The following is a 20,625-nucleotide window of genomic DNA, read 5'->3' as shown; positions in this document are numbered from 1 at the left end:
AAGTTCATATCACACAAGTTATAGATGTAAATGAATAGTTAAAAATCTAAATTCGATCTGCATTCGTATGCATTAAAGATATTCATATCCAACCACATCTTACGCGTATTCGATCCATTTACATCCTTACATGGAAATATCTTTAGCTTAGGGCAGTATGATCTTTCTGCACCAGCTGTGTTAAAGTGTGTACTTGCGCCAACCGGTAGCTATTTTTCCTTGGAAAATAATCCTTTGTTTTTCTCATCCCTATTTTTTCTTGTTTTGTTACCTGCAGAACACGATACGTGGACAACTTTAAGACCAACGTACCAGATGTAATAATCCTCACCCAACCTTGACCGTTGATCTTAAAGTTGTCCACGTATCGTATTCTGCAGGTAGCAAAACAAGAAAAAATAGGGATAAGAAAAACAGAGGATTTTGATCATTTTTCCTTCTCCTATTTTTTAATATCATTTTCAGGATGCGTATCATTAATTTTTTTATTATTAATTTTTTAAATATTATCATTTTCGATGCAACAAGAAGAAGTGGTAGTTCTACCAAAAAAAAAAAAAAATCTGGTTTCGTAATTCTAACACAAATCTCGGGCACATAATTCCAGTCCGAGGAAAGCATTCGACCTTTATGCTTGGAGGGAGGGTTTGTTGAGAAAGCCCTTTTACTTCCTCAAGGCCACAGAAACGCCGTTCTCTCTCTGCTAAACGTTTCAGATAGAGAAATGGGAGAGAAACCGCAAGTGGGTGGTGTCTGGCCTACTGTGAAGCCATTCGTTAATGGCGGAGCATCTGGGATGCTCGCTACCTGCGTTATCCAACCTGTGGATATGGTAAAGGTATCATCTCCTCGTCCTCCTTAGCATGCCTGAAAAAAAAAAAAAAAAAAAAAGAAAAAAACATAATTTTTGAGGGAATCTTTCTTTTCTCGTTGATGGGTATGTTCTGATTTTATGATGATGAAGCTGGAACTTGTCTGGGGATCTGGTTATTTTGGTCCGTCAGCTTCAATGATTCGGTGGATTTGATTTTGTTCCGTTTCTTACTCTTATTTCTATTTCATATTTTACAGGTGAGGATTCAGTTGGGTCAAGGCTCTGCAGTCCAAATTTCCAAGACAATGCTCCGAGAAGAGGGTTTAGGAGCCTTTTACAAGGTTCGATTTAGATAATGCTGGGAATTTTAGTTGAGCTCAATTGTTTCCATAGCTTGTTCTTTTTGAAAACGAGGTGAGGGGTTTTGGACCTGCTGTTTATGTTTGTTTTCAAAGACCAAAGTTTTGCACTTGATCTGAATCTTTTGTTAGAAGATAAACGATAAAAGTTGGTGCATCCAAGTAAATCGGGAGTAAATCTCTGTCTGATACACTTCACTGCTACCATCAATTTTCCCCTTTTGATGATATTGGGACTACATTTGTGGGATTGGAGAAGATATTTAATTGCGGTTATATGATTTCTTAGTTTTGGGATTGTCGGAATAGTTAAGAGTACTGGTTATATGGCTGTACGAGAACACTTGCTGAATCTCTGAAACCCAGAGGAGATACACAGCTGGAAACCGAGGTTCATTTTGTTTATTTGGCTGGATGAAAATGGCTTCATTGCTCTGATTGTTCTTACTATTTCTGTAATTAAGAGTCCCCCTCTCTCCGGTAAGGGGTTGGCAGTGGGGTAGGTGTATGTATTTTTGTTGAGGTTCTACTCGGTGATTTCTGCATGTTTCACCAGGGGGAAGCTCATGATGATGCTCCTTCAAAACTAATTTCCATTATGTAGCACTAAGATTTGTCTGTGGCCAGTGAATGTTGTGATCCATGGTTGAGTAGTCTTGATTATGCAGCTACTGTTGAGAAGTGTCTTTATGTTGTGTTCCATGAGTGTTCCACGGTCCATCTTTGGTTGGGCCACTGGGTGACCACGTAGATGGTAATAGTAGGCCTTCTATACTATCCCATATGCTTGATAATATTCTAAATTGAGGCACTATATCTTGACTTGTGTGGGTGTGAGCTAGCTCCTATTATCTTACTGCTCTACGATTTATGTATGTTTTTAGATTTTGAAGTTGTCCATCCGTTTATAAGCTGATAATTTACCCCCTTGTACATACCCTCCATTAATGTGAAGTGCATTATTTTCCTGGGCAGGGGTTGTCAGCTGGGTTGCTCAGGCAAGCTACTTACACCACCGCACGACTTGGATCATTCAGGTGAGAAGTTGTGTACTTCGAGCTCATCAGCCTGGCCATGAGCAGTACTAGTTTAGTTTCATATAAATTTTTGATTCTCGCTTACAGCTTCCTTGTTTTGGTCTATCTTGGATAAACCTATTCAAATCTCTGGTGGGTGATTCAGTTTTAAAAGGGTGGATAGATTAAAAATTTCTTTGGTGATCTGATGATCAAGTTGTGGTACTGGATATCTACACATTATTTGGGAAGTGAAAATAGATTATACAACAACAAAGCCTTATCCCAACTTAATGGGGTCGGCCACATTAAGTGTAAAAAGCTTATGAGGTCTCCAAAATCTTCCATATTCCAGACCAGTGTTTTCATGGACCCTTGAACTGAGTGGTTACAGCATGATCAGACTGTTTGGACCATCAATAACCTTGGATGATGGTCCTTACTAACCCTGACAATATGCCATATGATCCTGAACAACTGTTGACAGGTCAACAGAGAACCTGGTAGCGGTACTGCTCATTTAACCCTTATTACTGAGGTTAAACAATACATAATGGAAGCATATGGTGAGGTCCAAGTTTTGAACATGTTACCTCTTATTTTACATACAATAACAAAACCACTGTGGCATCTGATTTTGTGCTGTAAACATCGTACTTAATTTGTCATATGATCACCCTCTTGTATTATGAATTGGACGGTTGGATCATTAGCTAAATGGCTGGACCATCAACCAAGGTTTTAAACAGACCAAATTTGGTGTAGGAACCCAAAACAATATAATCCAAAAATTTGAAATTTCAGCAAACATTTCTCTTATTTATTTTTAATATTTTTTTTGGGGAAAAATTTCAGTCGAAAAATTCTTTAGTTTTGATCAAGAAATTTTCGGAATATGATTTGGATTAGATTTGGATATTGGAACATTGGATTTTTAACAAGTAGGGTCTAAAATTGATAGTTGTTATGCGGAGAAGAAGGATTAACATAGCTTGTATTCAAGAGACTAGATGGAAGGTAAAAAAGCTAAGGAGTTGAACGATTTTAAACTTTGGTATGCAAGCGATTAAAGTAATAGAAGTGGAGTGAGAATAGTAGTGGATAAAGATTTAAAGAATGATGTGGAGGATGTTAAAATATTTGGAGATAGGATTATATCCATCAAGCGTGTGTTGGAGAAAGAGGTTGTCAATATAGTAGTGCTTACACACTTTAAGTAGGATTGGGTGTAAGTTGTAAGTTGCAATTTGGGAGCACATGGATGGATTAGTATAAGGTTTTAGTCAAGGAGAAAAGAGTATTATAGGGGGTGATCTGAATGGACATATTGGGAGAAATCGTAGAGGCTATAAAGTTGTACATGGAGGATATAGTTTTGATTAAAGGAATGAGGAGGGGAACTTAGTTTTAGATTTTGCTGTGACTTATGATTTATCCATTGTAAACACTTACTTTGAAAAGAGAGAGGAGGATTTAGTTAACTTTAAAAGTGGGCCATCATAGTAGCCAAATATATTTCTTTATGAGCTCATAAACTGGCGAATCAATTCATTTGAAAGAGAAAGTCGGGTCTAGCTGATTCTCAAGTTGACCAATGATAGATTGGTAGGAACGGTTAGACCTAAACAAGCTAGGCTTTATTAGCCAGTTCTCCTTTTATATTAGTTGCTATTCAACCTGTTGCTCGGGCTCCTCTCGATTCGGTTATAGATGGGGATCCCTTCTCTCCTCTTACTAGAGTAGAGCCTAACCACATAACATAGATTAGTGGTCATGGATATATGCCTCACAATGCAAAATCGTATGAAAGGTGAACTTATTTTCTGTAGGATAAGATGGTGGATCTTTAAAAGAGATATTTTGAAATCATTTATTGATAAAGTGGTCAAACAAGGAAAGTGGGACCTTGAGGTAGACACTATTACGATGTGGAACAAGATGACTACTTTTATTAAGAGAGTTAACTAAAGATGTCCCAGGCGAATTGAAAAAAAAAACATCATTCCTCTAGGGAAACTTGATGGTGGGATAATGGGGTTTAAGCAACCATTAAGACATGGCAAAGGACTAAAGGATGTAGAGGATCTAAAAATGTATAAATTTGCCAAAAATGAAGCTAAGAAGATTGTTGAAAAAACAAGGCTGAAAGACATAAGATCTTTATAATAATCTGAGCACAAAAGAAGGGGGAAAAGGCTATCAGGGGCGAAGAAATATGAAGATCTTTATAACAATTTGAGTACCAAGGAAGGGGAAAAGGGGAAAAAGCTATCTATAAGATAGCTAGAATGAGGGAAAGGAAGAGTAAAGATCTCAATAATGTTAGATGTATTATAAGTGAAGATGGTAAAGTACTAATAAGGGATGAGGACATTAAGGAGAGATAGAAAGGTTATTTATACAACCTACTTAATGAAGACATTTCGAGTAATCTGGAAGGCTGCATTACCCAGCAAGACACTATATATATATAATATATATATATATAATATATATGTGGAAAATTGGGGTATTTGAAGGACATGAAGCTTTAAGGACGATGAAAGTAGACAATGCACAAAATTAGGGTATCTGAAGTACATGAAGCTTTAAAAATGATGAAAGCAGACAACGCGCCATGACTAGATGAGGTCCCAATAGAAGTGTGGAAAAACTGAAAATCTAAGTTTTATCTTGGCTAACCTGGAAGTTTAATAAGATTATGAGCACAAGGAAAATGCTAGATGAATGAAGGAGAAGCATTGTGGTTTTTATTTACAAATAAAGGTGATTTTTGGAGCTGCAATAATTATAGAGGCATTAAACTAATTAGTTATATTATGCAATTATGGGCGAGGGTTATTGAAACCCACCGAGATAAGAAACTACTATTACAGAGAACCAATTTGGTTTTATGGTAGTAAGATCCACAACAATACTTATTTACTTAGGAGACTCATGGAAAGATTTAGAGATTACGAGAAGGATCTCCTTAAGGTCTTTATTGACCTAGAAAAAGCTTATGACAGAGTCCTTACAGAGTTGATCTGGCAAGTATTAGTGAAGAGAAGTGTTTCAAGTAAATATGTGGACGTAATTAAAGATATGTATGATGGTTTGTTGACTAGTGAAGAATTGTTGTTTTGGGGGGGGGGGGAAGAGGGTCAAGGTAGTGATATCTAATTACAAATGAGATACATTAGGGATCAACTTTAAGCGCTTGTTTGTTACACTTATCATGGATGGTTTAACCAAAGACATTCAATCCTAAGTTCATTGATGTATGTTTTTTGTTGGTGATACTGTTTTGGTGGATGAGAGAAAAGCAGGGATCAACGCTAAGTTGGAGATTAACCTTGGAATCAAAAGGTTTTAAGATAAGTAGAACGAAGATGGAGGATATGGTACTAGGATAGATAATGGGATGGTGAAAATTGATGAGAGAGATTCTGAAAAGTGATTGTTTTAGGTATATGGGCTCAATCATAAATAAATAAGGTGATATAGAGAATGATGTTTCACAGAGAAATATGATGAATTGCTTCTGAAGCTGTTGTATGATCGATGCATTCCTTTAAAACTTAAAGGAAAATTTTATAGGACGGTCATATGAATGACTATGATATATGGTGCGGAATATTGGGTAGTTAAGAAGTATCATATAGATAAACTCATTATAGCAGATAAGGATGTTGAGATGGATGAGTGGCAAAGCTAGGAAGGATAAAGTAAGGATGATCATATTAGAGCGGATTTGGGAGAGCTCCGATACATGAGAAGCCACGATAAAGTCATGAGGTGGCATGGCCATGTTGAACAACAGCCTTTGAATGCTTTAGCATGGAGGAGTGATTTGATTTAAGATTGAAGGAACTAAAGAGCCAAGGCAGACCTAAAATGACCCTAGAAGAAATGGTGAGGAAAGACATGCATAGCTTAGGCCTTGTATCAAGTATGACCTCAATAGAACTAATTGGTGGGCAAGGATCCATGTAGCATACCCCATTTAGTTGGATAAGGCTGAGTTGTTATTGTTTTATTGAGATTTGTATTATTTTCCTATCTTTTGCTTTTTTATTTGTATTTTTTACATAGCTTTACATCTTATTACTTGTTGAATCATGAACGATGTTAATGGGATTATGGTGTATAATTTTTTGATTTATAGGTCAACATTCAATTCTTGCTGGTCTCATGTTCCTACTGAATATTTGTGACTGCCTCTCACAAACTGCTTGTGTCTGTGAAATACTTAAAAGAAAACCGTAGATGGATTATTTTATTTGCTATGTTTGACAAACGTTGCTAGATTTCTTCTTGGAATATATGAGGAAAATAATTTTGATATTACTATTGGAATAGCGTAAAAAATGGAAAAGTGATAAATTTTCTCAGGTACTCTGAAGAAACAGTTATCTTTTTCTCATTCTTTCTGGAACTGCTGTTCTTTGTGGCAATCAGGATTTTGACGAACAAAGCAATTGCTGCTAATGATGGGAAGCCATTACCTCTGTACCAGAAAGCGCTTTGTGGGCTGACGGCTGGAGCAATTGGAGCATGTTTTGGTAGTCCTGCAGATTTGGCACTCATCCGTATGCAGGCCGATGCCACTTTGGCTGCTGCACAACGTCGACATTACAAGAATGCGTTCCATGCACTATACCGCATCGTTGCAGATGAAGGGGTTTTGGCACTCTGGAAAGGAGCAGGTCCTACTGTAGTGAGAGCCATGGCATTGAATATGGGCATGCTTGCCTCGTATGATCAAAGTGTTGAGCTTTTCAGAGACTCCCTTGGTTTTGGTGAAGCTAGTACAGTAGTGGGTAAGATACTTCACCTGATCTTTGCTAATAACCTACACATTTTGAAATTTGTAAACATAGGCCTCAGTAGTCTAGTAATATGAGTTATTTCATATTTATTCTTTTGGCAAACTGTAAACTCATCAGATTTCCATTGGTGTGCTTTTGTGTCGATATCTGTTTTATTCTCACAAAGAGAAAGATGGACTCTAAAGTTGGCATATCTATTTTTTATGGTCTATGAAAATATTTATTCTATTTATAGGAAATACAGTAGTTATAGTGCTATGACGTTGTAAGATACAACAGGCGATCAAGCTGCTAAATACCGTGGTCCCACTTTATTGAGAGCCTGGATCGCTTCTTGTATTTCACTGCTGTTGTAGTGCTAGTATTTCTCCTAGGAGATTTCATCAAGAAAATTTCTTGAAGTTCTTCAAAGGTTATTATACAGATCAGTCTAAAATAAAGGAGTTGGGATCAGGTTGCATCCTCTGTCGTCTAGGACTCTGGATGTTCCAGTCATTTTTTTTGGGTTGGGGGGGGGTGTTCTTGTGTTCCGTTGGGTGTAGTAGAATACGCCATATTATTGTTAAATAAATGGAGCGTCAGTTGTTAACTTCATTATCGTTTGCAAAAGTTGTCAGAAGCTGAAATGCTCAGCTTGCTAAATAAATTTGCCCTAAATATGTAATAAAAATTTAGGACCATGCTTAGCGTGTAATTTATGTAGTATTGGGGCTCGATTAGGAGCCATTTTTCATAGCCTTTTAGTTCTTTTGTAATTTTGCTGGATGGTCTGAAATATCACTTTGGAACTACAAAAATGGCAAAAAAGTTTCACCTTCAGGAAATAACATCCAAAATGAAATTTACATTTAAGGTTAACACACCTGCAAGGTGTTTAGACACTTAATGATGTGGTGAACGGGTATCTCTGATCCACTACTAATGGCTTGTGTAGTATTGATATTGATTGGTTTCGTCTGTCAAGTTAATTGATGCTAACTTCTTTCTTTCCTTCTTCAGGAGCAAGTGCTGTTTCCGGATTCTTTGCTTCAGCTTGTAGTTTACCATTTGACTATGTGAAAACTCAAATACAGAAAATGCAACCTGATGCCAATGGGAAGTATCCATACACTGGATCTTTGGATTGTGCAATGAAAACTCTTAAGGCAGGAGGACCCTTCAAATTTTACACAGGGTTTCCTGTCTACTGTGTTAGGATTGCTCCCCATGTCATGGTATCTCTCTCCACTTCACCTTTCTGTGTGTGCGCGCATGTGGATAATTTTTGTACTTTGTTTCCTTGAGAATTCTAATCTATTACACTTCAGATATCATGCTTGTTCCTTCTGTTTTTTTCTTTTCATTGGTAAAGTGTATGTTGTATGGACTGTGATTGTTGGATGAAATCCTTCTGCAGATGACATGGATATTCCTGAACCAAATTCAGAAGATTGAGAAAACCGTCGGGCTGTGAATTCGAAATATTGGAATTTTGCTTACAGGTTAAGAGTATCAGTACTCACTACAATAAAATCTTTTTGGCTTTGTACTGTTAGCGGGAGCTGGTTTTGGCGACTTTGGCAGCCCTCAACTGTTGCTTTGGGAAGTTTGGCAAATTTGACTGAATAGAAGGTTTTATAATTCATTTAGAGCTGTATCAGAAACAATTGTTGCAGTATTTATTTCCTTCAGTTTTGTTGAAAATTAATGGTAGGAATAATATTAGTAGCCAGATTTGTCAAGCCACAAACGTGGGCGTGTTGCCTCGCTTTGAGAGAGGACTCGCAGTCATTTCTAAATGCTTTTAAAATGTTTGTCATGAACACAGTTTTAGATTCCTATTTTTCTTGTGCAACTCAACAGATACACTCTTTCTTTTCTATTTTCTCTTTTCACAGGCGTACACTTTGACTAATTGATGGAGAAATCTTGTTGAGAGTGCTAGGGAGCTGTAGGAGAAGAGAGATCTGTGAGGCATCCTTGTGTTAGTAGTGTTACGGACTGGGAGTTATTTGTTTGGGGGGGTAAATGTCAGGGACTATAATTGAATGGTTGGTACCATCATTGTTCCATATAAACGAGTAACTATCATCATTTGGGCTTGTAGATGACACATACATGTTTGTTAGGACAGTGATTCTGTTGTCTATGATGTATGATCCTCAGTACCCTGCTATAGTGGTGCTCTCGACAGATCGGGGAAAAACATAACCTGTTTAACATTCTACCATGAATTAAAGAATAGGCCGGAATCATTGACACCCTAGAAAATGGAATCTGGAAGAAATAACCATTGACCACATATCTTTGACGTTTTTAGGGTTTTCTATTCAGAAGTTTTATTGATCTGGTTACAAGAAATAACTTTCATTGATTTCTGATACTTTATGACTCTAAGAAAGCTAAGTTTTGCAAATAAAATGTATTCAGGATGTGAATTTGTTTTGGTTATCATAATTAAGTTTTTTTCATTTGCATTTAAAAAAAAAAGGCATTGCCCAATCCAAAATGGATTTCTGGAATCGGCATTATTGAAATCAGAGGCCACCAATTCTGATTTCTGATTCGATTTTGAATTTAGATTACACAGCTCCTTCAATACTGGAAAGATTGGTGACAACAATAGGTCTTACGGGTTCCACACACCACACCTTAACTTCTGCTTTTTCTCACTAGTCCTATCCAGTGACGAAAAAATCCCGAGGACAAGGGAAGCTACTCCACTGAAGCAGGTCGGTCTTGTAGAACACGATTATCTGCCACCACAAGGAAGATCGGACACTAACTGTAATTTTGTGGACTAATCAAACCCAAGGCTCCATGGTTTAAGGTATTGAAATCGGATCAGCTGCCGCTGGTACCAATACCTGCCTGATACCACATCGGTGGTATCCAAAATAGGAGATGCAAAAATAGTTAATAAGAAAAAAAACTGCATGTATCTGAATGGCCGATCTGTATCGGAATCCTATATTAGTTGCAACTGGCAACTAATACCGGTCCCAATACCATACACTAAAACCAGGCAATACTCACATGTCAAATTTCAATTCAAACAGAGTTGGCCAAGTGAAGAAATAAAATTTTGAAAATCCAACATGAAGCATGATTTATGAAGGAAAAAAAAAAAGTTGAAAAGAAAATTGCCAATACATTACTGACGAATACAGAAACCCCTAGACAATTTAAAGGATTCTTTTTTCAGTTACTAAAGAAGCGCATATAATAATAACAGAACCACAGAGAAATCACTGGATGCTTCTAAGCCCTCTGAACGCATGAAATCCAACCCTCATTACAAGGAGTGAAGCCAATATATCCCTATCCTCTCAACCAAGTGTTTCTATATGACGAATTGTCACGTAAAGATGCATCATGGGCCTTGTATTCCATCACATAGCCGTGAGGAAGCTTTAATTGTCGTTTGATTGCATCTCTTAAAGCCATCACAGCCTATTACAACAGTACAGCAACCAACATATTAGTATTAGCCAGCAACAATGAGAACAGGTATGATACCCCAATATAACATTAGGGTAAGTAGCACTAACCTGGTGATCCGATGCATTGCGATTCCAGATACTCACTATATCTTCATTAAATCGAATACTTAGTACCGCGCCACATATGTTATGCCCATGATCAAGTTGGTCACCAACCAAGGCTAGAACCTGGGCAGATAGGAGGGGTGGGGGAAGTCACTTCTGGATAGAAGAAAATCATCACTCTTAGCAGCCTTCAGCTAAAGACCAAATCTAATAACATGGCAGAAAATTGCTTCACGGCCACAATTTCAGCTTACAGAATATCTACAACCACTAGTAGGGTCTGCCTCCAATTCCGAAGAGCACAGACAATGATGAGTTTTATGTTAACTTCAATAAAAAGAATTATGTTCAACAGTACAATAAAATCCAGAAATTGAAAGGATCACCAGCCTTTGTAAAGAACATATTTTCCCTCACAAGCCATGCACATTTATTAAACTTAATGGTAAATACCCAAAGCAACTCAAACAAACATTCAGAAAGAGAAACAATTTCAATATGGCATAGCTGCAGCCAGAATAATCTACTCTAGGCCTTCAAAAAGATGGAGATATATATTGGACAACCTTAAAGTGGGACGTAAAACAAGTTATAATAATCCTAAAAGGCCAAGGGCAAAGCTGACGAAGCAAGCTACACCATAGGATAACGTCCCACTTAATTGGTTGATCCACTATTTGAAATGTGAAATATAATACTTACGCTGCATATAAACCAGTGTATCTGCTGCAATTGAAACTCCAACACCAAGAGATCCCAAGAAAATTAGAATAATACCTCCCTTTTGATCCTGGGATTCACTTCTGACCCTAGCCTGCCCTGGGTTCCCCATAGAACTCAAATGAAGATTCAGCTTGAGGGACCAGATGACCCACTCCCTCGAAAATGTAATGATAATATGTTAATGACAATGCCCATCTCACCACATTCAACATAATGATATTAAAGAGACCATCAGGGTTCGTCTCTCTCTAAGGACCCAGTTTTTCCTTTCCTCCTTGTGAAAAACATAGATTCATTACGTCTGATATTTTATTCTAAGGGAATGGAAATCATGTGAGAATCCCTGGGAACCATGTAGAAAACCTGTTATTTTCATTGTTTTTCTAGGTATAAATGGAGTGGAGATTTTTATAAAATATGCTGATAATCTTCAGATTTCAATTAAGCATGAAAATTCTGGATCAGGTAACTTACCATGTGAGTTGCCATTTCACTCCCTTAAAAGCCAATACAAACAAGCACAGACTAATCTCAACTTGCAGCTAAATCTCAATGGACTGCTGGTAATTTCTAGAAATTTAAATAACAAGGCAGGAAATTTTGCAAAATATTCTATAATCAGCCAGCTATATTACTAAGAGAAAAATTATAACCATATAAGAGTTGCCCATGAAATGAACAGAGGACTAAGCTTGCCACATTTTACTATAAGAAACAGATTGCATGGGAAATGTAGCTACTAAAGCATCAAATCACCTGTTAAAATTATCCAACTACGCAGTTATTTCCCTTGGCCAAATGTTCCTATAATGGTCTAAATTGAATGCAGCATGATATCATATTGTAATACCATGAATTTTATGAGTGGCAAAGCAATAAAAGGAAACTAACAACCTTGAAGACCAAATAAAAATAACAGAGTTTTAAGAGCAAGCTGCAAGATAAATCACATATGCACATGTAACTTAGGAAAGATAAGCCTAGATAAATCAGCCTGTTCTCTTACAAGATCCTCCCAAAATCGACCTGAGACAACCTTTCTGAATCGTATTATCCACTTTCCACCATTACAATTGGCAGCATCCTGATCATTAAGATAATTTTAGGTATCTAATGTGTCAAACAACCAATTCAATTAACTTCTGATACAAAGGGAAAAGATATGGTAAATAAACTATACTGATTAAGAATCTTCTATTTTTTTGAGAAAAACAAAGATAGTTTTTTTTTTTTTTGCTGAGAAAAGATAACGTAATCTTTTACTCTCATGGTTTCCAAATCATTTTGAATGAGTGATATTTTTTTTATTAAATATTAAAAAAAAATTCCCTGTTAACCATAGCTATCAAGGCGTCACCTAGGCATCCAGGCTGGAGTCTGGACTGGTGCCTTGGTCACCTAGGCGTTGCCTTGTTGATTTAACATCCTCCAGCGCCTTGGGTCGCCTTACACCTTGATAACCTTGTTGTTAACTTGAAAATTTTTATTTAAAAAAGGCTCCTCAAAGTTTTCAACAGCAAACAAATCCAAACTAGCATGCATAGGGTTCCAAATGCCTACCTCCCACAAAGGACGAATTCCTTCCTTGAAGAGATGTAAATCTGTTGGACTTGGCAAAGAAGAAGGACGTGCCAGATGGCAGTAGCAGACCCAAAATCCTTCAACCTGTAAATGGATATTGGTCGAAAACATATATTCACAATTCTGCAACCACTAAATCCAAACTGGGTACCCAAGAGAAAGAATGTTTTACAAGAAGGTAAGATGTCAAGATAATCACAGTATAGCACTATGATGCTTCAAGAAGTAACTTACCGTACTAAATTCCACAATTTTCTTTATGTTGTCCTCGTATGCTTGCGACCTAACACCAGGTGTTCTACGTGTGTACCATAATGCAAACTTGTGCTGAAATTTGAACCAGAGAACACAATAGCAATAAGTAACACTAACAAAGTCAAGTAACGATTAAAAAATTGGCCAAAAGAAAAAATTATGTGAAGTAGAAAAAAAAAAAAAAAAAAAAAATACACTGAGCAACAATAAGAGCATTTTCTCATGAAGTTTTTAATCTTGATCATCTTGACAGGTGAGAACTCCAAAGGATAGCGTGCTATCAAGAATTTCCATAGAACAGGGAAGCCTTTGTTAAAATTATAGCAGTGCTGTTGTTTAGCAACTATGGTGATACTTAATTGTTCTTGGTGGTGTTTATTATGTATGGGTTGTAGCTCATGCTTATTTGTCATAGGAGGGTACATTGGTCATAGTTTTTAACTGGTTTGGACATACTTGTAATTGCACCATTTAAGTAGTTATAAAAATCTATTATGGACCCACGATTGGGTAACTTGTGCTCTCCTAACTGTGAGCTTATTCCTCACGGTTCTTCTTCTCCTTTCCTAATCGTAAGCCTATTCCTCACGGTTCTTCTTTCTCTTCTGTCTTCTTCCTTTGTTTCTCTAAGCTGTATTTGCTGCTTACTCTCTTTCTAACATTGTTACAGCCTTGATGGAAAAATCGTCCAACTGTTACTCTTTCAGAGCCACATCTCAATTGTCAACATCTGATTTATACCAAGGGCAGCAGCATCTCACCAAGAATTTTACTAGTATCAAGGAGTTCTAAGTCAAGCATTACCAGAATAATCTACTATTAAGTGGAAATTCACCTTTTCAACTGAAAGGATTACAGAACATAGTTCATTTCTCTACTTTTTGTATTTAAAAGAGTTGCATGGATGCCTAGTTTAGGGTGAATTGAGCCTTTTTAAGTTTTCTGCCTAGTTTAGGGTGAATTGAGCCTTTTTAAGTTTTCTTTTCTTTTTTTGGGCCAAGATTCCATAGCCAACCAAAAAAAAAAAAAATGTGAGAGTACCTGCTCAATTCCCTTTACTCTAATTCACTTCCCACGTGTGAGGTCCACAACTAACTTTACTTAGCAACTTAACCTCAGTCTCCAGGGGATTCAAACATAGCCTTAGCAATTCTGTCCCTTTTTTGAGAGAGAGAGATGAACACTATAGTCATGCAGAGGACCACAAGATAGTTAAGCTTTCTTGCAAATATAATGGAAAATCTGATGTCTTGAGTCTTACACAAAGAACTCAAGGGATTGGATCTTCTAAATGGATCTCCAAACAAGAGAGAATAAAAGAGAGCAAGTAGAAACTTGCAGAATAAAATTACAGAACTAGAAAAATTAAGGGTGGAAGAATTAAGAGAGAAAATGTATAACTCAACAAGGACAGGTCTGATAGCCCTGAAACCTGGGTCAAGTGATCTTTAAGGGAGGACCAACAACTAAGAAAATATGGCAAAAATCAGGGAACACCAAAAGTGTGTGATGGAGGAGTTCTAGTACTAATGCGGAAACAGAGGCAGAGTTGAGAGATAAAGAACTTCAGTATCAAATTTCAATTCCAGATCAGAAACTAAATGAATATGATACCAGACAATTAAGCTTTGAGATCGATGAGAGATTTAAGAGGAATATCATTACGTATGTAAGGTAAGGAGTCATCTTGGTGTAATTATTATTTAGTTATGTTTAAGTAGTTATGTATGGGACATTATATGAGAAGTTGGGTGGTAGTGAGGTACATGGGGGAGGAGTTGTAAAGAGTTAACATGGGTAAGTTACACACGGTTAAGGCAACTAATTTTAAGCATGCATCAAATATAGTGGTTCCAAGCTAACAGAAAAGTAACCAGAAAATAGGGGTGTCACGGGTCTTCGGAAGAGCAAGGAACACTGTATGAGTTGGAAAAAACCAAAGGAAAACAGAAATATGAAGAGTGAGAAAGAGAAACAATAATCCACCTGCGATAACAATCCCTTGGAATATAATAATTCATCGGCAATATCAGACCCTTGGAATCCACCAAGCAACCTGAGAATCTACTTAAGTCCACCACAAAACTACCAAGCAATCTAAGAACCCACTCAAGTCCACTACAAAACCACCAAGCAATCTGAGAAACCACTCAAGTCCACTACAAATCCACCAAGAAATCTGAGAACATACTCGAGTCCACTACAAATCCTCACAGCTTACACTCACAGTGTGAAAACTGGAAATCTCTGTCAGCATAAAAGATGGTGGGTGTGTCTTAGTAGCCTTACAACATGTTTATAGACTAGAAAATAGGCCCAAAACTTAATCCAAATACAACTTTGAGAACTAAAATAACCATGTCTCCAGCCTTTGCACGCTTTCCTAATCCTTCTAGGACTCTTAGAAAGTAGGACATAAACTGGAAGATGAAACTCTAATCAAATTCCTAACAACGCTAAGACTCCAATGAATCAACTGAAATAAGAAAATAATCAACTGAATCATATTCGATCTAACACCATGACCTGGATTTGACTAACTCCTAAGGAAGAAAAGCACGTTAACCCTTACTCCTCTTCTTTCCTGCAGCATCAAATTAACTTTGTCTACTATGTTTTCTTCTCAAATTGGTCAGGGTTTTGGCTCTTTCAGCATAGTTATTGAGGCGTCACCTTGGTCACCTTGTTGGTTTCGCCTTGCGTCCATGCCCCATCCAACACCCTGGGTCGCCTAGACTGCTAGACGCCATGAAAACTATGTCTTTCAGCCATTAAACCATCGCTTGTGTTTACTCTACACTTACAAAAGAATCCTTAAGGTCTCACTCCAAACCAAGCAATGCCATGAAGTGTGAGATCAAAGTCCTAAAAACATAGAGAACTTTGGACAACTTGATATATGAGAAATTTTCCCAATTATTCAGAAGCATGATCTCTCAAGTAGAATGCACCTTGACAGTCCCATCTTAAGACTCCCAAGTAAAATTACTGTGATTTTTTTTCTAATCACAAAATTGAATATTTCATTATGTTCAAAACCTTCCACAAGGCATAAGAAGGTAAGATGAGAAGATTGAGAAGAAATCCCTTTCAAAATTACCATTTAATCATCTTGTATTTATTACTACTTCATCGATTCAACTAAGAGAGGATGTCATTGTCCTCCGATTCCTCTCCCTTCTTTGGAAAAAAAAAAAAAAAGAAGAAAAAAGAGCCATGACGAGAATCAATCCATTACGCTCAGAAAGAGATTGCTCGCAAATATTATCTCCCAAATCATCAGAAAAGTTCAATGACTCATGAATCATGATAGAGGAAATCAAAATCCAATTCCACATAAATAAATTTACGAGCGGCCCAAGAATACTGAAAGGAAGAAATTCGAGAAGCATAAAAATGGAACCTACAACCTAGATACTTCCATAGAAACAGAAATAGACACCTGAGAGAAGCAAAATTCAATGCATCATGAATGAGAAACAACACCAGAGAGAAAGAGAACCTTTAATGGATGCAAACCGCTTTTGAGCTCGCGGGATTGCCTTTCACGCTCTTCTGCTTCTTTATCAGAAGCGGCAGAGGGATCGACCACTTGCAGAGCATTCAAGCCCTTGCCATCGCCTTCTTTTTTCTCTATAATCTCCATCAGCTTATTCGCAGAATGCTAAAATCCCAATCGGATTCCCTATACCTTATAGTTATTAACTCTTCCCGTTTATAAAGGAAGAACAATAAGAGGAAGAGAGATTAGACGATGGCCTCAGCTGAAGCTTAAAAACTACAAGTGGAGCGAAGTGAGTAACGGATCGTGGTCGGTCGAGCGCTGTAGGCCGGTGGCGAGCGAGCCGGGATCAACTTCCGGACGTGAAGGCTCCGCTTATCATCTCGTGACGACATGTGTCCTTAAGAGGTTTAGAAGGATATTTGTGAAAGAAAAATGACACGTACTGTCACGTGATTGGAAGTGAAGAGCAACAGCTCTTCACATACCGGACCTGATCCCGACTAGCGGGTTGCCATGGCCCAAATCAATTATCCACGTCATCATCCATTACAATCAGTATCATCAGATCAGTCTGTGTTTCCTAAGTGGAATTTTAATTAGGAGGTACTCCTACATGGTCCATTTATAAAGGTGTTTCTTAAACAACCCTACAAAATTTTAAGAGGCTCAAATTTTGTGAACCAGAAAATTTTTAAGGCTCCGATTTATAAATTAAATTTGGATTCGAACAGAATTTGCCAAGTGATAAGATAATGAGAGAGTGGGGTAATTGTGAGTGTACAAATATAAGCATGCAAAAAGGAGTATTTATTTGAATTATTTGAAATTTGAACTTCAACTAATCCAGACTATATCATCTCTATCCTATGTAAGTGTATGAGTCACATCATCCATCTATGTGCCTCAAAGTAATTAAAAATTAGTTTCTTAAAAAGAAAGTGCAAAATATTTTTTCATTAGTAATTAAAGAAGAGGTAGTTATTTGTATCACTATTTGGGACATTTGTCAGAACTCACAAGACAAATAAACCATCCATTTTGAAATTACTCAAAGTTGATGGCGTACACAATATCGATTAAGATATTAGCATATATGCATGGACATACAAACATGAGATGTATGGTACTATAGGGGATACTTGGTTGAATTAGACTCCAAAATTTGAAATATGTCTTTTTTTTTTTTTTTTTAAAGAAATATGTCTAATTTGAACCATGGTTTTCTATCCAACCATTTGGACTGGACACATCATCTATCTACATAGCATAATAAATGCATTGTGATGTTATATATATATATATATATATATATACAACAATCTTTATAACAATAATATTTTACTTAAAGAAATTAAAATGCTAACGTTAAATTTTTTCTGGGTAACAATAAAAATGCTAATCTCACAGATTGTGTCAGTCAAACATATGGCAGTAAAATCTTATTATGTTAAATGGGTTTTCAATGCCCTAGTCATATGTGACGGGTTTAGATATCTTGATCACCTTGCACCATTCAAACCCCTGCCCACGACTCCCCCACCCCCCAAAAAGAAAAAAAATTCAATAACTCAATGACTTAAGGAGCTATTAAAAGTGACCATATAATAGTGCATATTACCCCCTTGATTAGAATGCATTTTCACAAAAAATATATAAAATGAATTTTTATTTTCCTTCAATTATTATGTCTTATTTTACTTTATTTTTTTTTTGTTTTTATGAATTCAATTATTGTACTTAAAGATAATTGCTTACTCAATTAGATGGTGCATTGTTAATTGAGTGCAAACACTCAGGAGATTATGGTTTTACTCTATTGTCTTCACCTTGTGCCATAAGGGATAGATATCTTATGTTCTTTTATAATTCCTTTTTTTCTGTAGAAGTTCTTTTATACTTCTATACCTTGAAACAAATAGAGCTCAATTTGGGAGAGGTAGACAAATGGATTGTTGACAAATGGACGAAAACCATTTTCACAAGTCATATTGATAGTGGAGAATGGATTTTTTATTTTTATTAGAAATAATTAATAAATAATAGAGAATAACACGTCTAAAGCAAAATATTTGAAAAACTAAAGCTCATTTTGGTTGCAAGGGGAATTACTGGGAAGAGAGGTGAACAATTTTAAACTTAAAAAATAAACTTGAGTAATCATTATCCAACATGATTTTATAAATTATTATTTACTTATTTCTCACCATATTTAGTAATCAAATTTTTAGATGTAATTTTTATATTTATTATCTGATTATATTGTTAACTCTAAATTATTCCATTGGGTATAAAACTCACTTTAGTTTGCATCAAAATCTCTTGAATCCCTCCTCTACCGGGGGAAAAAAAAATCACCCCTTAATGACATATTTGAGTGTGTTTAATAAAGACCCCACCACAAGAAAGAATGATTTTGTGATTTACAAAGAAAATACTTGCAATTCCTAATTCTATAGAAAACTTTTTCACTTGAAAAATCATTGCAATATGAATGGAAGACTTGTACAAAACCTATGAACCTTCTAGATAAACTCCATCCATTAAAAAAAATAAAAAATCCACACCGGTAGTCTCTGATAATATTTTTTTTTTTTTTTTTTTGTTTCTTTTGATTAAAAAAATAATTAAATAAAACATGTTCAATATCTATTTTGATATGAGTCTATAGTATCTTTTGATGAAAGGGTCATTAGGTCTCTATTGTCAAGCCCTGGAAAGTTTTTCCCGGACAAAATTTACCAACTTTTATGAAGTGAGTGATAAGTAATTGACAGCTAATGAATGTTACCTTATTCACTTAAACAATTAATCCATTAGTTTATAAATTATTGTCTCAATGAAGTTAAGAGGTCAATTTGTGGCGTTGCCAAGGGTGATTCTAGATGGAATAGTGGAGCCCCCAGTTGACGATGGATTGACTGTCCATAAATCAAACGGCCAGAAATATGTTCCTCCCTTCTTCAAATGGTTCTAATCAAACGGAAGATCAGACAGCAAAAATTGTCCAATCAAGGCTGTGGCCCATCAAAGTGGTGAGCCCACCAATTCTAACCGCAACTTGGATTGATATACAGCTTGTGCTCCACCAATCACAAGGCTAGGGGAAGGATCTTGAGGGTAAATTAGTAAAAGACCTGGGCAGACTACCAAAGTAATTAACATGATGACCTTATCCACATTATACATTTTAAGATAGGAAGACAAAATCATCCAATACAGCCTGTTTTGCCAATCCATATAGGTATTAGTATGGGTCGTGATGGATATTGCTATTTTGTTTCGAATTTTTTTTTTTCAATTTCAAAGATTGACCAGCTCTGAGCCTCTGACATATTTTGCTGGCTATTTGAAAGGATTTTTTTTTTGTGATGATTTGTGATGGTTGCTGAGGGCTTGTGCTTATAGTATAGATATGTACTATCATCTTGTTAAGTAAGTATTGTGAGATTTAGGGATTTTTCGTGTTAGGGTTTTTAGGTGAATTTTCTTGCCGTGATTTGGGTGTTCTTGAGAGAAATCTCCATTGTAACTTTGCTTCCAACATAGAGAATCTTTTTCTTCGCCTGAGGACGTAGCATACCCCATTAGTGTGTGAATCTTGCAAAATCTTTGTGTTTTGTGTGAATTTGTGTTTGTTTTTTTCCTATTTGTTGATGTTTTTTTCTAGCAAATTAATACCGCCACCATAATTGAAATCCTTGCATGCACACACAAGAATAGCTTTGCAAGCAACATCATTCACTCATATAGCAGCAGAAAAACACAATGCATAAGGACAGGGCAGAAAACACAAAACACAAAACCCCTCGCACCTCACGACTCTGATGCCACATTACAACCACTTATTCCAAAAGCTCAAATTATTAAAATGAATACCACAACAATTTATACCAACACACAACAACAATACCCTTGAAGATACCACTTCCCACTACCCTACTTCCAACTGGTAGGGCACGGGCCGCCAAACTTAAGGTCTAGATTTTGGACAAATCTCCACCAAAGAGACAATTTCCCTTTTTCTTTCTTGCTTG

General features: G+C 36.5%; 2 protein-coding genes across 2 annotated transcripts; one reads left to right on the top strand and one right to left on the bottom strand.

Annotated features, from left to right (window-relative positions):
* Positions 1–602: 602 nt before the first annotated feature.
* On the top strand, positions 603–8,818 carry LOC122089833 (mitochondrial dicarboxylate/tricarboxylate transporter DTC-like). The gene is made up of 6 exons (XM_042659544.1): positions 603–838; positions 1,072–1,155; positions 2,149–2,210; positions 6,630–6,991; positions 8,000–8,214; positions 8,397–8,818. Exons 1-6 carry the CDS (start codon positions 725–727, stop codon positions 8,451–8,453), a joined length of 894 nt encoding a protein of 297 aa, XP_042515478.1. The 5' UTR covers positions 603–724; the 3' UTR covers positions 8,454–8,818.
* A 1,292-nt stretch (positions 8,819–10,110) lies between these two features.
* LOC122088353 (eukaryotic translation initiation factor NCBP-like) lies at positions 10,111–16,844 on the bottom strand. Its single transcript, XM_042657589.1, has 6 exons — positions 16,589–16,844; positions 13,066–13,158; positions 12,811–12,915; positions 12,257–12,334; positions 10,531–10,650; positions 10,111–10,432 (listed from the first exon to the last, which is right to left on the bottom strand). Exons 1-6 carry the CDS (start codon positions 16,730–16,732, stop codon positions 10,301–10,303), a joined length of 672 nt encoding a protein of 223 aa, XP_042513523.1. The 5' UTR covers positions 16,733–16,844; the 3' UTR covers positions 10,111–10,300.
* Between the last annotated feature and the right edge of the window lie 3,781 nt (positions 16,845–20,625).

The sequence above is a fragment of the Macadamia integrifolia genome, chromosome 9, assembly GCF_013358625.1.
Source record: "Macadamia integrifolia cultivar HAES 741 chromosome 9, SCU_Mint_v3, whole genome shotgun sequence".
In the NCBI taxonomy this organism is placed as follows: Eukaryota; Viridiplantae; Streptophyta; class Magnoliopsida; order Proteales; family Proteaceae; genus Macadamia; species Macadamia integrifolia.
This window is presented reverse-complemented; position numbering and strand designations above follow the sequence as displayed.